The sequence below is a fragment of the Lolium perenne genome, chromosome 6 (assembly GCF_019359855.2).
Source record: "Lolium perenne isolate Kyuss_39 chromosome 6, Kyuss_2.0, whole genome shotgun sequence".
NCBI classification, from domain to species: Eukaryota; Viridiplantae; Streptophyta; class Magnoliopsida; order Poales; family Poaceae; genus Lolium; species Lolium perenne.
The window spans coordinates 11,520,468-11,536,290 of record NC_067249.2 but is presented as its reverse complement, the minus strand read 5'-3'; the positions used below and the strand labels follow the sequence as shown (position 1 = coordinate 11,536,290).

Below are 15,823 nucleotides of genomic sequence, written 5' to 3'. Positions count from 1 at the left end.
GGCACCACCAATACCATCTTGAGAGAAACAAAATATTTTGAGTCCATAAATAAAAATCTAGGGAATATTATGACGATCGCTGGCTGCGGTCCGAATATGGTTGGCTCTAGAAGCATTATTATACCCGGAGTCGACTCGTACTCTCTTAAGTTTTAAAGACATATGCGCAAATGGTTTCCACATAGAAACTGATGATGACAATGGTAAGGAGTACCTAATCATCACCAAGCGCGACGAAAATGGTAAACACGTGGTCGAAAGGCTTCCTTCATTTTCTACGGGGTTGTACTACACCAAGATCGTAGCACCCCCGTGTACACTACCCTTAAAACTGTCTTTCGAAGCTTTGAACTATTCTGCCTATGGCATGATCGACTAGGCCACCCTGGTCTTAGGATGATGAGCAATATAATAAACAACTCGAATGGTCATAATGTCAATGTAAAAAAATTACCGAATCCTAATGATTTCGTATGCTCTGCATGCGCCACTGGAAAATTAGTCATCAGACCATCCCCCTAAAGGTGAAGGATGAAATACCCGCATTCTTGCAACGTATTCAGGGGACATATGCGGTCCCATTCAGCCCCTCTCGGGCCGTTTAGGTACTTCATGGTGCTCATCGATGCTTCCTCTAAATGGTCCAATGTTTGTCTGCTGTCAACAAGGAACCATGCTTTTGCAAAGTTGATCTCACATATCATAAAAATGCGGAATAAATTCCCTGATCATCGTATTAAGTCTATTCGAATGGACAACTCTGGATAATTTACTTCCAAAGCGTTCGATTATTACTGCATGGCAACGGGAATCAAATTTGAGCACTCTGTACTGCATGTCCACACGCAAAATGGACTTTCGACCGCTTCTTCAGGGTTGTAATTTACAAACTACATGTTGGGGTCACGCGGTGTTACACGCTGCCAATCTCATCAACTTTCGACCATCGGCCTACAACATCCATTCTCCTATGTAACTTGCGCAAGGGTCGGCACCGAAAATTTCCCACCTTCGAAGGTTCGGCTGCCAGGTATATTACCAATACCACCACCCCAGCAATCCGCAATGGGACCTCCGTAAGTCGGGGATGTACGTTGGTTATGAGATAATGTCCATAATCCGGTTCCAGGACCCTATGACAGGCGACTGTCATACGACACGCTTTGCTGATTGCATTTTTTACGAGGATATTTTCCCGACTTTAGGGGGAGGAAACCAACCTCTTGATGATAAAAGTCGAGAAATCACGTGGCAAGCCACGGTGATCCACGCTCATGACCCGCGCACTGTTGAATCTAACAAAGAATTCCAAAAGATAATAGATTTGCATTCACTAGCGAATCAACTGCAAGATCACTTTAGTGACTTAAAGATCGTGACAAAGTCGCATGTGCCCGCATGCAATGCACCGGAAAGGGTTGAAATACCAAAGAGAAACGATGGTATGCCTGCCCCCGTCCAAAGGCCTAAAATGAAGAGGAATCTGGCTCCTCAAATCCCAAGTACTCGGGAACACCTGAAGAAAAAGGACAAGAGGGATTTATTACAGTTTACCCCTGAAGAGGGGAACCAGTTGAGACCTGGCACAAGTACGGATATTTCAGTGCACGAAATCCCGGACTTGAATTTTCCTATATCGGAAATACCTAGCGAAGATGTGTGCACACACATTGGAGCGGGAAAGCTAAAGGACCTAGCTCCCGGATTGGGAAATTCGGTGGAGCAAGGGGATGTGCCCGATGCACTCCATGATGAAATGGCCATTAACTATGTTAATTCGGGTGAGTCATTCAATCGAGCCATGGCAAATGTCGATGTTAATTTTGCCAGGAAAATTGCCTCAATCATAGATCTTGACCTAGAGCCTAACACGCTCGCTGATTGTAAGAAAATGTCAGATTTGAATGATTGGAAGAAGGCAATAACTACTGAATTATTATCTCTTAACAAAAGAGAGGTGTTTGGACCTATTTGTTTAACTACTCCCCCACATTCGCCCTGTTGGCCATAAGTGGGTTTTTGTTCGAAAGATAAATGAAAATAATGAAGTAGTAACGTACAAAGCAAGGCTCGTTGCTCAAGGTTTCACTCAGCGACCAGGTGTCCACTTTGATGAAACTTACTCCCCGGTCATGGATGGAATTACCTTTAGATACTTGATCTTAATGGCAGACAACATGGTTTGAATATGAAACTTATGGATGTTGTCACCGCTTACCTTTATGGTAACTTGGATTCGAACATATACATGAAGGTACCAGAAGGAAGGTAGACCAAATAGAGGTTTATACAGTGTTCAACTTAAGAAGTCACTGCATGGACTTAAGCAGTCTGGTAGAATGTGGTCTAATCGTTTAAGCGATTTCCTTCATCAGAATGGCTACACAAGCAATGCAGATTGCCCATGTGTTTTTATACGGAGATCACAAGATGGTTTCTGTATTATCTCACCCATAAAATATGAGATCATTCTGAGGTGTTTAGGTAGGGTAAAAACAGTATTGTATGTGAGGAATTTAAATAACATATCCATTATTCATATAATATGGCATCGTTAATATCTTTGAATCTGTAAATCGCATTTGGATAAATAATATGTCCATTATTATTAGAAAAATGTGAGGAATTTAAATAACAATATAATAGAAAGATTTAATATATTGATCGCGATGATTCATATGTTCATACATAGAAGGCACACACGACACCACACACCACACCACCATGCATCTACTCATAAATATTAAGTTCGATGCGATCCAACTGGCTATTGTAGCCAAGTGCCCGGAAATGCCTCCTACCCAGCCGAGGCGAGCGTCGAGAGCGGCATACTGCAATTGCTTATGGCTTAAGGGAAAATCGCCCCATCCAAAAATCAGTGCCTCTTCTTCTGCTAATTCCTTGGCGGTCTTCGGCGGCTTATTCTTCTTATTAAACTTCTTCTTCTGACACGAGACCTGTCCCAATATAATGATTTGCCAAATCATACAAACTCGGAGTCTGCTTATTTGGGAAGGGGTTCCGGAGGATCTGCTGGAGGTTAATCACAGATGGAATACCAATAATTCCGTAGGTATGCAACATATTCACATAATTGTGGATTGCCGTGCCACAAAATCTGATGTTCTTGTCCGCAAGGAAATTGATGAGCAGTTGTGGCACTTCATTGGCATGAAAAATATGGAAGACCAAAGTCTCTTGCACGACGGAGAGTTGAAGGACGGTGGCGCGTTAATTAGCTCTACCCTCGTGAGGGTCGGTGAACTCGCAGTCCACGCCCACGATCTTGAAACACAGAAAAATTGCCATTAGGATTTTGGATGCTTTATGATATCTCTAAATTTGAAGCACCTTCTAAGAAAATGCTTCTTTGCTACATCTTTGATAACAAAAGCCATGGAAAAGCTAACCTTGATTTCAGTGGCGTCGAGGAAATCCCTCTTGACGGCACGGATCCACCTCTCCACCCTCTTCACACGAAGGGTGTACGTGACCTTGAAATTCATCTTCTCTATGACATCGTAGTAGACTTCAGATCGAGGGAAGACGAGGGCGTGCGTGAGCTTCACCATTTCTGGATCCATGAGAGACTCGCCAGGCTCTTTTTTGGGAGAGAGATGTGGCTAATGGCGCTTTTGGTGGCTATGGAGATCTAAGGAAGAATAAAACATGTATATAGGGGAGGGAGATGAAAAGGCCAGCCCAATGGCGCTGGCGGCGATGCAACTTCCGGCGGCGATGATCGTTCGTCTCTCTGTTTTCCGTGTGCAGTAATGGCGAGACGAATCGGTTTCCACGCGGGAAAGAACGGTTGGACTTTATGTCTTGGCTCGTGTCTCCAGCCGGGATAAAAGGACTGTCAGCACGCCGAAAAAGGCCTTAGACCTTTTTGTCCCGGTTGGAGCCTCCAACCAGGACAAAAGGTCTTAATGAACCGTGACAAAAAGGCCCCGTAGCTTCTCGGTGATTTCGGGGCGACGTGGCCGGCCTATTTGTCCCAGCTCCAGACTGGACCGGGACAAAAGGCCTGGACGGAAGGCCAATTTTCTACTAGTGTTTGCACGGTTAATTTTTGTGACAGTGTACCTTGCCCTTGAACAACACACCGAATTTCATACCTTGAGACAAAACGTACATCGTACGTAGTTATCAGAAAAATTAGATAATATTTCAGCACATGCCATAGCTTCGACCTGATATATGCATGCCTGTTGCCAATATAACAGCTTGTGTTAGTGAACCCGGACGAATAGCGCCCGGGCTTGGGTGGTCTGGAAATCAGAATACGAACCGTGCGGTGATGCAGGGATCATTAAATGATGCTAATGCGCGTACATGGCAACGTGCCGTACGTGGTACATACATGCGCGATGGATACGATTCTGGAGCAAGCGAATTTAATGCTGACAGGTGGGAGGTGGTCAGAATTAAATTCAGTGCCAGGTGCGGGTCGGCTTTGGAACAGGTTACATGATGCCCGCGGTTTCCGTGGATCATGTTCCATTCCATGTCGTGGGTCTGATTCAATTCCTTTCTTTTTGCGTGTGTTGCTTCTGAAATTAGAGGATCTCCAGCCCTTTGATCCCGGGCGAAAATCTGAATTTAACAAACGCCGGATTGGATGTAAAAAGGGCGTGGGGGGCAACATTTTCCCAGTCGCACCCCCGGCTTTCGCCCATCAGCGGCGATAGATTCAAAATATTGTCTTCCCGCTACACAAAAGAATCGTCAATGTTCGACGATCGGATCAGCCACATTTCGGCGATCGTAACTAGACGATTACAGGCTCATCGGCAGTCCCGTCCTGAGCAACAGTGTCTGGCGCGGCATCGTCAGACGAAGCATCGGGGTCTGCAGTTGTGGAAGTGGCGGGAGTAGACGTCTATCGCCCTTGCCTCCTCTTGTGTGAAGCTCGGGCTCGACGCGGCGGCCATGGAGCCCGACGTGATCATCTCGTGCATCACAGGCTCATTTGGCGGCGACATCCCGGGGTTGGAGAAGGGGAGCGACCCACGTCTCAGGGCAGGCGAGAAGGCCTCGTACATCGCACCGTCGTACGCCGGCGGTGACGGTGTAAACCCGGCCATGCCGCCGGCGGCGTAGATGTCATGGAACATGGACGTGGTCGGCGACGCCGGCGAGAAGGAATGAGTTCCGACCATACCTTGGGTAGGCCATGGCCCGGGGATGCGCGGCTGGCCGAAGTTGATGGAGATCAGCCTCGCCTGTTCCTCCGCTGCCGCCGCTGCCACCCTCTTCGCGTTGCACTTCTTCTCCCTCTCCGCCCGGCCGCGAGTTTCGTTCCGCCGCCCACTCCGCGTTTGAGATGCCCTGCGGCCTCTGTTTTGGCGCCCGCGGCTTCCTCGCCTTCGGCGCGCCATCGGCGGCATGGTGGTGGAAGGGAAGAGGAGGAGCTGCAACTGTGGGGGAGAATGGCGGTAGCACCGAATTTCGGCGGGAAAAATGGTTCTATGCGGCGCATTTTGGAGGGAAAACAAAATTAATGGAGGGAACTACCAGCAGTGTCGCCGACAACGCGGGCCCGCTCGACGTTTCGCGCATTTTCTCTCGTCCGGAGTCCCCGAGCGCTCCCCGGGGGCCAGAGATGGCCTGGGCTCTCCGGACGGATGAAAGGCCTAATCCGGACGAAATCGATGAGCCGGGGACGCGACTGGACCGTTTTCGTTCATCCGGATGAAAAAAAAAGCGTCTTGAGGGCCTCGTCGGGGAGACGGCTGGAGGTCCTCTTAGCTTGCAAGCGCAGCTGGCCGAAGCTAGGAGCAGTGTAGTTGTTGTGGAGGCAGTGGTTGGTTGCTCCTCGCTGCCTGGTGAGGCGACAGCACCAGTTCAACCTCGGGCAACTCTGTTGCTGGAGGACAAAGCACAGTGCGCTGCGATTTGGGGGTCCGGGCCGAGGTGTCCGTGATCGATGGTGTCGACGGAGGAGAGCGCGCCGTCGTCTCAGGCTGGAAGAGGAGGTAATTGGCACTCTTTCTGATAGCTGTTAGAGCATCCCCACTCGTTGACGCTCCCCACGCCCAAATCCGGCGAAAATTTCGGCCGGATTGGAGGTAAATTTGGCCTGGGGAGCGCCGAAGTTCCAGCCGTCCCCCCGGCAGGAAACCCCCAACCTCGACCATTTGACATATTTCAAACAAATTCGACATAAAATTTAACAAGTTCGGCGATCAATTGGACGAAAATTGCTGAAACAAATTCGGCGATAATCAGTACAATGTTTAACAAGTGCTGAAACAAATGAAGCACACAAGTTCACAATTTTTGAAACAAATTATGACAGACTAGTTGGCGTCAATGTTGGTGTTGCCTCGGAGTGTCCATATGTGCTCCACCAGATCATCTTGCAGCTGCTGGTGCATTGTAGAGTCTCGAATCTCCTGGCACATAGCAATGAAGGCGGCCCATGATGGAGGCACCTGGTGATTAGGCTGTGCAAGAGGACCCTCTCTCTCATATGGTGCTTGTTGCTCAGCCAGAGGAACCAGATGTTTTCGCTCATTTTCAATAATCATATTGTGTAAGCACACACAACAATTCATCACCTCCCACATCTGATCTTTGGACCAAGACATAGCGGGGAACCGGACGACAGCAAATCTCTGCTAGAGGACACCAAATGCACGCTCGACGTCTTTTCGGCAAGCTTCTTGTTTCTTGACAAACTCGCAAAGTTTGGGGGTGCTAGGTTTCGAGATAGTCTTCACAAATGTTGCCCACTTTGGATAGATACCGTCTGCAAGGTAGTATCCTTTGTTGTAGTGCCGACCATTGATCACATAGTTCACCGGGCGAGCATGACCCTCAACAAGCTTGGAAAAGATCGGGGAGCAGTTTAGGACGTTGATGTCATTGTTGGATCCAGGCATACCAAAGAAAGAGTGCCAAATCCAGAGATCATGGGTAGCCACTGCTTCAAGTATCACAGTGCAGCCGTTTTTGTGACCCTTGTACATTCCCTGCCATGCAAACGGACAGTTCTTCCATTTTCAATGCATGCAGTCAATGCTTCCAAGCATCCCTGGAAAACCCCTAGCTTCATTTGTTGCAAGGATCTTCTGAGTGTCTTCGACAGTGGGTGATCTCAAGTAAAAGTCCCCGAACACTGCTATGACGGCCCTGCAGAACCGGTAGAAACAATCAAGGGCGGTGGACTCCGCCATCCGAAGATAGTCATCTGCACCATCACCGGGAGCTCCATACGCCAGCATCCTCATAGCCACTGTGCACTTCTGCAGTGACGAAAATCCAACCAAGCCAGTGCAATCCGCTTTGCATCTGAAGTAGGGGTCAAAGTCTCGGATGGCATACACAATTTGCAGAAATAGCTTTCTGCTCATCCTGAAACGACGCCTGAAAACAGTCTCACCGTGCAATGGATTGTCGGCGAAGTAGTCGGCGTACAACATGCAGTAGCCCTCCATTCGCTGTCTCGGCTTGCACTTCCGGCGACCTGGTGCCGACCCACCACGGCGACCAGTTGCCTCCCCGGCGTACAGGCTTGATAAGCAACCGAGGATCAGCATGTGCTCCTCGTCTTGGGCAGCGGCTGCCATCTCTTCTCGCATAAGCTCGACGAACATCTGCTCCTCCTCTTCGTCCGAGTCCATGGCCGGCGAGGCAAATGGACGAACACCTGACGGGCGTGGTCGAGGCAACCCGAGTCGCAAACGACGAGGAGTAGGCCGTCGTCGGAAAACAGGCCGGCGGAGGAGCAACCAGATAGGCCGTCGTCGAAAGACGGCGGAATATAGGCAGGTGGGGGAGGAGTGGCGGCGGAATCTGGGCAACAAGCCGGCGGGGTGGTGACGGCGGCGAGAGAGATACGAGGGGGGGGGGGGGGAGATTTTTGAGCGAGGTGGCGGTTGGGTTCGTGTATCCAGTCGCCGGCAGAGCGGGCCCTTCCCCGCTTTTCACTCGTCCGGACTCCCCGATAGATCCCGGGGGGACCGGGGATGGCCTGGGCTCGCCGGATGGCTTAAGGCCCAAATCCGGACGAAATCGAGGAACCGGGGGCACGACTGGGCCGAATTACGCCGTCCGGATGTGAAAATCGTCGCTCGGGGCTCGTCGGGGAGACTAGTGGGGATGCTCTTACGTTCTTGCATCCTGATCCCCAACCCCGGTGCGGCTAATCAGATAGAAAGATTCATTTATTTATGTCTTCAGTATTGCTGGCATACTTATCACATGCGATGGGAACATGGTTTATATCTGGAACAAATGATGTCATAGGTTTAGTTTTTAGCCACTCCCAAAAAAATGTGCTGACAGCATCTTCCTCATGGAAAATGTCGGGTAGAGCTAATGCAGTGAACAAACCAGGTTAATTGGTGGTTGGTCTTTTTAGTATGGTAGGTTGCAGAGTGAATATTTTTGGTGTTGCTAGATGTGGTACAAATGGGATGGAATTTTTGGAAGTGAATAATAATTTGTGCCTTCGACGAGAGAAAATACTTTGTGGATGCCAATGTGTTGTAGTCATATAAAACTTGAGTGCACAGCCAATTATATTACTTTTACTCGACAAAAATCGAATCCTATATCATGTTTTCATTAATTGAGGTTTGCACGCAGGCCCCATGTGGGAAAAGCCCCTCCCGAACGACCCCTGAAGTCCGCCCGGGTCACATCCCTTGAGCGGACTCTGCGTGAATTCCCGAGCCACACTAGTGGCGAAGTGATTGTGCCAGAGGTTGGGGTTACGTTTGATTCGATCGGCGAGGCTTATGACTTTTACAATCTGTACTCTTGGGAACGGGGGTTCGGAGTTAGATATGGCAAAAGTCTGCTAAATGTTGACCGAGTGAAGTGCATGCAAGAGATAGTCTACGGGTGCTCGGTGAGTACTTAGAGCATCTCCACTCGTGCCCCCGTCGAGGTCCCCGGCGAGCGTTTTTTCCATCCGGACGGCGTAATTCGGCCCAGTCGCGCCCCCGGTTCCTCGTTTTCGTCCGGATTTGGCCCTTCATCCATCCGGCGAGCCCACGCCATCCCCGGCCCCCCGGGGCGCGCTCGGGGACTCCGGACGAAAGATTTTGGCGCGAAACGTTCCCGCGCGTCTGGTGGCCCAAACTTGTCGGCGAGAGACACCGATCGTCGTCCTCATCGCATCGTCTTCCACGCGCTGTAAAAGCCTGCCGCCGGTCAGCATTCGCCGGACGCGTAGCTTCGACGCGGCGAGTTAATGCCGTCGCCTCGGTTTCATGCGCGCTCGTCATCCGCGACCAGCCCTCCTCGCCGCAACGCGGGCGGAAGAGGAAGACGGCGAAGAATCAGGCCGCCGCGGCCGCCGCCAACCAGCTCGCCGAGGAGGAGGCGAAGCGCGCGGAGGACGCCGCGGTGGCGGAGGCGATCGCCAGGTCGCTGAAGGACCTGGTGCCCGCCGACAACAGCCTCCCCATCGACGCCGCACTGGAGTGGTCCAGGCGCGACTGGGAGCGCCAGGAGGCGGAGCAGCAGCGGCGGATGCTGGATCTGGCCGCCGCGCGTCAACTCGCCGCCGGCGCCGCCGCACCATCGTCCCCGCGGAACGCCGCGCCCAGGGGAGGTGATCAAGCTCGAGGAGAGCAGCGACAACGACATCTACCGGCCGTCGCCTCCACGCGCCGGCGACGCTGGCCAGGGCACGAGCCGCTGGTACGAGGCGCCGCCACCCCAGGACGACGCCGGCTCCAGCGACGACGACGACGGCGGCGACTACACGACCTTCTACCGCCATTTCGGCATGTAGGAGGCCGCTTTTAGTTTTAGTATTAGTTTGCCAATCGCCGAATTCAAATATATGTACGAATTCGGCCTATTTATGTACGAACTCGCCTCTATATGTTAAATATCATTAAATTTCGCTTATGTTTGAACGAATTCGCCTATTTTGTCTGAATTTGTCGTATTACGTTGCATCCATCCTGGGCTCGCGGCTGGGAAAATGGGCCTCCCCACGCCAAATCTTCCTCCAATCCGGACGAAAATTTCGCCGGATTTGGGCGTGGGGAGCCCAAACGAGTGGGGATGCTCTTATCCTACTGTCATTTTCAGCGGGTTGAGACTTTGGCGTCACTCTGACTGTTTATTTTGTCGCCTCTTTTTTCAGGGAAGGCCTCGAACAACAAACTCGCAATCAACGAGATTTTGTGCCCTCTCATCAGGTTGCTGCGGTCAAAGGACAATGAGTGGTACATTTGCAAGCACAGAGATGTACACATCCATGAACTATCGGCATCTTTCGGAGAGAGGGCGCATTGGCCGTCGCACAGACACATACATAGCTACACAAAGGATTTGATTAAGCAGCTGAGGGAGAACAACGTCAACCTTGGGAAGGTGTACATCATCATAGGGAGCTTCTTCGGAAAAATGGAGAACATACCTTTCACGAAAAGGGCATTGAAGACTTTGTGTGGCCAGATTAGTAGCGAGCAGGCGGATGACGATGTCAGGAAGACAATAGAAGTGTTCTCCGAGATGGGGGCTGCGGATCCCGAATTCACTTATAGCGTGCAAGTGGATGACGACAGGAGGATAATAAACCTGCTGTGGACTACAGGGAAGGGGAGGGCTCAGTACCATTATTTCGGTGATGCAATCACATTTGACACCACATACCGAACAAATGTTTATGACATGCCTTTTGGTTTAATTGTGGGTGTTAACAGCCACTTCCAGAGTGTCATATTCGGTGGTATTCTGCTAAGGGAAGAAAAGGTAGAAAAATTTGAATGGCTTTTCAGAGAATTTGTGAAGATGATGAGTGGGAAGAATAATTTGTTTGCCATTATTTTCCCACCTAGTCGCGGGATCCGCCAACTGTTTCCCATTATCTGTGGCACATATCTGTTATTCTAAACAAAAAATTCAATGTACTTTGGTATAATGCAGATCAGTGTAGAGCGATGGAAGTAGCTACTGTAGGATAACGTTGCATAGAAAACAAAAATTTTCCTACCGCGAACACGCAATCCAAGCCAAGATGCAATCTAGAAGACGGTAGCAACGAGGGGGTATCGAGTCTCACCCTTGAAGAGATTCCAAAGCCTACAAGAGGAGGCTCTTGTTGCTGCGGTAGACGATCACTTGCCGCTTGCAAAAACGCGTAGAAGATCTTGATCACGATCGGTTCCGGCGCCACGAACGGGCAGCACCTCCGTACTCGGTCACACGTTCGGTTGTTGATGAAGACGACGTCCACCTCCCCGTTCCAGCGGGCAGCGGAAGTAGTAGCTCCTCTTGAATCCGACAGCACGACGGCGTGGTGTCGGTGGTGGTGTAGAAGTCCGGCGGAGCTTCGCTAAGCAATGCGGGTAATATGGAGTGGAGGAGCTTGGCTAGGGTTTGGGAGGGGTTGGCCGGCCACTCTATGGGGGGCGGCCAGCTTGTGGTCTTGGGGTGGCCGGCCCCCTCCCTTGGCCCCTCATTATATAGGTGGATCCCAAGTGTTGGTGTCCAAGTCTTCGAATAAGACCCGAAACCAAAACCTTCCATAGGAGGGGGAAACCTAGCCCAACTAGGACTCCCACCCAAAGGTGGGATTCCCACCTCCCATGTGGGGGGTGGCCGGCCCCCTATGGTGGAGTCCACTTGGGACTCCACCCCATCTAGGGCTGGCCGGCCATGGTGGTGGAGTCCCATGTGGACTCCACCTTCCTTGGTGGTTTCTTCCGGACTTTTCTAGAACCTTCTAGAACCTTCCATAGAACCTTCCGCGACATTTTATTTCACATAAAATGACATCCTATATATGAATCTTATTCTCCGGACCATTCCGGAACTCCTCGTGATGTCCGGGATCTCATCCGGGACTCCGAACAAATATTCGAACTCCATTCCATAATTCAAGTGCTACCATTTCAACATCCAACTTTAAGTGTGTCACCCTACGGTTCGAGAACTATGCGGACATGGTTGAGTACTCACTCCGACCAATAACCAATAGCGGGATCTGGAGATCCATAATGGCTCCCACATATTCAACGATGACTTTAGTGATCGAATGAACCATACACATATATTACCAATTCCCTTTGTCTCGCGATATTTTACTTGTCCGAGGTTTGATCTTCGGTATCACTCTATACCTTGTTCAACCTCGTCTCCTGACAAGTACTCTTTACTCGTACCGTGGTATGTGGTCTCTTATGAACTCATTCATATGCTTGCAAGACATTAGACGACATTCCACCGAGAGGGCCCAGAGTATATCTATCCGTCATCGGGATGGACAAATCCCACTGTTGATCCATATGCCTCAACTCATACTTTCCGGATACTTAATCCCACCTTTATAGCCACCCATTTACGCAGTGGTGTTTGGTGTAATCAAAGTACCTTTCCGGTATAAGTGATTTACATGATCTCATGGTCATAAGGACTAGGTAACTATGTATCGAAAGCTTATAGCAAATAACTTAATGACGAGATCTTATGCTACGCTTAATTGGGTGTGTCCATTATATCATTCACACAATGACATAACCTTGTTATTAATAACATCCAATGTTCATGATTATGAAACTAATCATCCATTAATCAACAAGCTAGTTTAAGAGGCATATTAGGGACTTCTTGTTTGTCTACATATCACACATGTACTAATGTTTCGGTTAATACAATTCTAGCATGATATATAAACATTTATCATAAACATAAAGATATAAATAATAACCACTTTATTATTGCCTCTAGGGCATATCTCCTTCAGCTATTGCAAATGTTTTACCTAGCACGAAGCATCGATGGTGCAAGTGGCACGTCCTGCGGAAGGTGAAGGAAAGACTTGGTGCGCTGTATGGAAAAAAACAGTCAGTTCAAAGTTGATTTCCACCGCATTGTCAACCAGATGTTGACAAAAGAAGAATTCGAGGGGGCCTGGGTTCACATGGTGAGCACATATGCATTGGAGAAAAATCCATATCTTTACCAGATATATGAGACAAGGGCAAAATGGGCGAAACCGTACTTCAGTGGCATATTCTGTGCGAGGATGACTAGCACCCAGAGGAGTGAAAGTGTGAATCACATGCCAAGACTTATGTGCCACCTGGGTCAGCCATGCACGTGTTTGTAAAGCAGTTCAACAAATTGTTGTTTGATAGAGACGCCGAAGAGAGCTTCCAGGAGAAGAGGACACGCCTGGTAAATACGAACCCATGGCTGCGATGGGAAACCTCACACCACATTTTATTTGCATGACTTCTGAAAACTGTGTATCCCTTCTCCTTGTGCTTATTTGATGTATTTCTCCGTTGAACTTGTCGCGTGCAGGGTGGGATTGTCTACAAAGTTGGGGAGCCCATCGAAAAACACGCCGCAAAGATATATACTCGTACCATGTTCGAGAAGTTCCAGAAAAGTTTGTACAAGTCGGGATCTTACTATGTTGACGAGCTGGTGCCAGGAGAGGTCTATGCTGCGACACATTTTGATAGTGAGAGCCGGGAGAATTGGTGCAAGGTTAAGTACACGATTACAGTTAGTGGTGGTTATTATACATGCGAATGCGGTATGTACGAACCAAGAAAAAAATAGCGCGCTATAACAAAATAGCGTCGGCCGAAAAATACGCTATTAGCGTGCTATAGCACGCTATAGCGCCGAAATGATGTAGCGTTGGATGTCTAGAAATGCTATAGTGTGCTATTAGCGCCGAAATAGCACGCTATTTTTTTTCATGGTACGAACACATGCCTGAAGGTAATTGATTTGGACCATGTTCAGCCCAACATGTTCGGTGCCAGGCAAAACACTGACCCAACGTCCTCTGCCTGCTCGCTGCTCCGTTCGCATCATGGCTGTGGTTACGTCCTGGGTGGTTGGCCGTCTACGCAGTACGTATTCGAAGACCATATATCTACGTCTGCTACAAAGCTCAACATGACGTCACGCAAAGAAGCGAACGGACCGATGCTGTGAGGATTTCCGGATCACTCAAGCTCGAGCGTAGTAGCGAGTTTTCGCTTGTGTTACTGCAAGCAAACAATGAACAGAAGAAAGTCACATGCAAATAGGCAAAACCGATAGAAAGCATGCTTAGTGCGTGGTACGTATATGACTCGGTTTCGTATTTTACTTGGTATAGTACAGTATGTAAGTATAAGGGTTGTCTACGGGAAAAGAAGACTTTTGGGCATCGGATCGGGAGACCGGGACCGATCATGATCGCCACAAGGTTTTTGTTCTAGCGGACGATTGGCAGGAGAATCGGGAGAGGCCGGCGATATATTGCCGTATCTCTATCACTTCCCGGCCTCCCCAATATTCCGATTCAAAGCCTCCAAACCGGCAAACCACTGACCACGTACACTCCGATATGAGCGACACCAGCAGTCTCCGTAACTTCGCCGACCTGCTCCAGCCCCGCCACGGCCGCCCCGCCGTGCCAAAGCCGGTGGCAGACGATGTAACCACCCGATACCAACTCTTCCCGGAGTTCCCTTCCAAAAAAACAAAGTCGCCGTCCCATATGAGCGACGCCGGACAGATTTGGCCGCCGCCACCGCTCGACGACGAGGACGTCCTCACCGAGATACTCTGCCGCCTGCCACCCCTACCAACCTCGTTCATGCACGTATCCCTCACCTGCAAGCTCTGGGGCCGCCTCGTCAGCTCCGTCGCGTTCCGCCGCCGCGTCCGCGACCACCACCGCCACGCCCCGATCTTCGGCGTCTACGAGAAGCACGCAAGTACGCTCCGGTTCATCCCCTCCCTCGACGCTCCAGACCGCATCCCTCCCAAGAGATTCTCGCTCAAGGTCTGCGCGGATGGCAGTGCCACCGTGGACAACTGGGGCGTGCTTGGGTGCCGCCACGGCCGCGTCCTCGTCATCAACCTAACCCGGCGCGAGCTCCTCGTCTTCGACCCCGTCTCGGGCGACCGCCGCGTCATCGCCTTGCCGCTGGAATTTGTCAACCACAGGTGCACCGCCAACGGAGCAGTGGTATGCTGCGAGGACCAAGGAGCAGGACACTTTCGGGTGGTGCTGGTGGGCTTATTGGGCAATGGGAGCGAGGTTGCCGCCCGCGTCTACTCCTCCGAGACCGGCGAGTGGGGTGACCTCCTTGCGGCGCCGGAACCATGCCGCGTTGGCCGTCTCCCATGCACCATGGTCGGCAATGGCCTCTACTGGTGGCTGGCCGAGCCTCTGGGCTCCATACTCCAGTTCGATTTTGGTACCCAGAACCTAACCATCATGGACAAGCCTCCCATCGCCGACATCAACATCGGCTGCAGCAGAATCATCCGGGCAAATCGCGACACTCTGGGTCTCGCCGTGCTGACTTACCCGACCTTGCAAATCTATGACCGCGAGGTTGGCTCCCATGGTATTATCACTTGGGTTCTGCGGAAGACGCTCCACATGGACAAGATCCTTGGTTTGCCGGCTTGGATGGAGGGGTATAAATACGTTATGGGGTACGCCGAGGACGCCGGTGCCATTGTTATGTCCGTGCACCACGGAGTAAGGAACGCTCTGTACATAGTACAGCTCGAGTCGATGAAGCACAGGGAAATCGATGGAAAGTTCTTCGAGAACTCGTATCATCCATTCGCAAATTTCTATATAGGTCGGCCGTAAGTGCTTATCTTCTACATTGCAGGAGTGAGCTAGTAGCAACTGAATAATCCTAGTAGGTCCTCTCCTTTTACTAGCTACTTCTAAATGTCGAGATTGAAACTCTTAATAATTATGCGTGATTATATTGCTCGAATTTGGTATTTCTAGAACAGCATGGGCTGGATACTCTATTTGAAAAGAGACTTGTGTTAGTTAGGAACTTAGGATATGTTTTTTGAAGTGAAACACTCAAAA

The 15,823-nt window shown here is 50.2% G+C and overlaps 2 protein-coding genes across 2 annotated transcripts; both read left to right on the top strand.

Moving 5' to 3' along the window:
* The first annotated feature begins 5,929 nt into the window (after window positions 1-5,929).
* Window positions 5,930-10,920, top strand: LOC127310791 (protein FAR1-RELATED SEQUENCE 5-like). Its single transcript, XM_051341429.1, has 3 exons — window positions 5,930-5,978; window positions 10,112-10,722; window positions 10,897-10,920. The coding sequence occupies exons 1-3, from the start codon at window positions 5,930-5,932 to the stop codon at window positions 10,918-10,920; spliced, it is 684 nt and encodes a 227-aa protein (XP_051197389.1).
* A 3,403-nt stretch (window positions 10,921-14,323) lies between these two features.
* LOC127310792 (uncharacterized) lies at window positions 14,324-15,589 on the top strand. The gene has a single exon (XM_051341430.1). It carries the CDS (start codon window positions 14,324-14,326, stop codon window positions 15,587-15,589), a length of 1,266 nt encoding a protein of 421 aa, XP_051197390.1.
* Window positions 15,590-15,823: the final 234 nt, after the last annotated feature.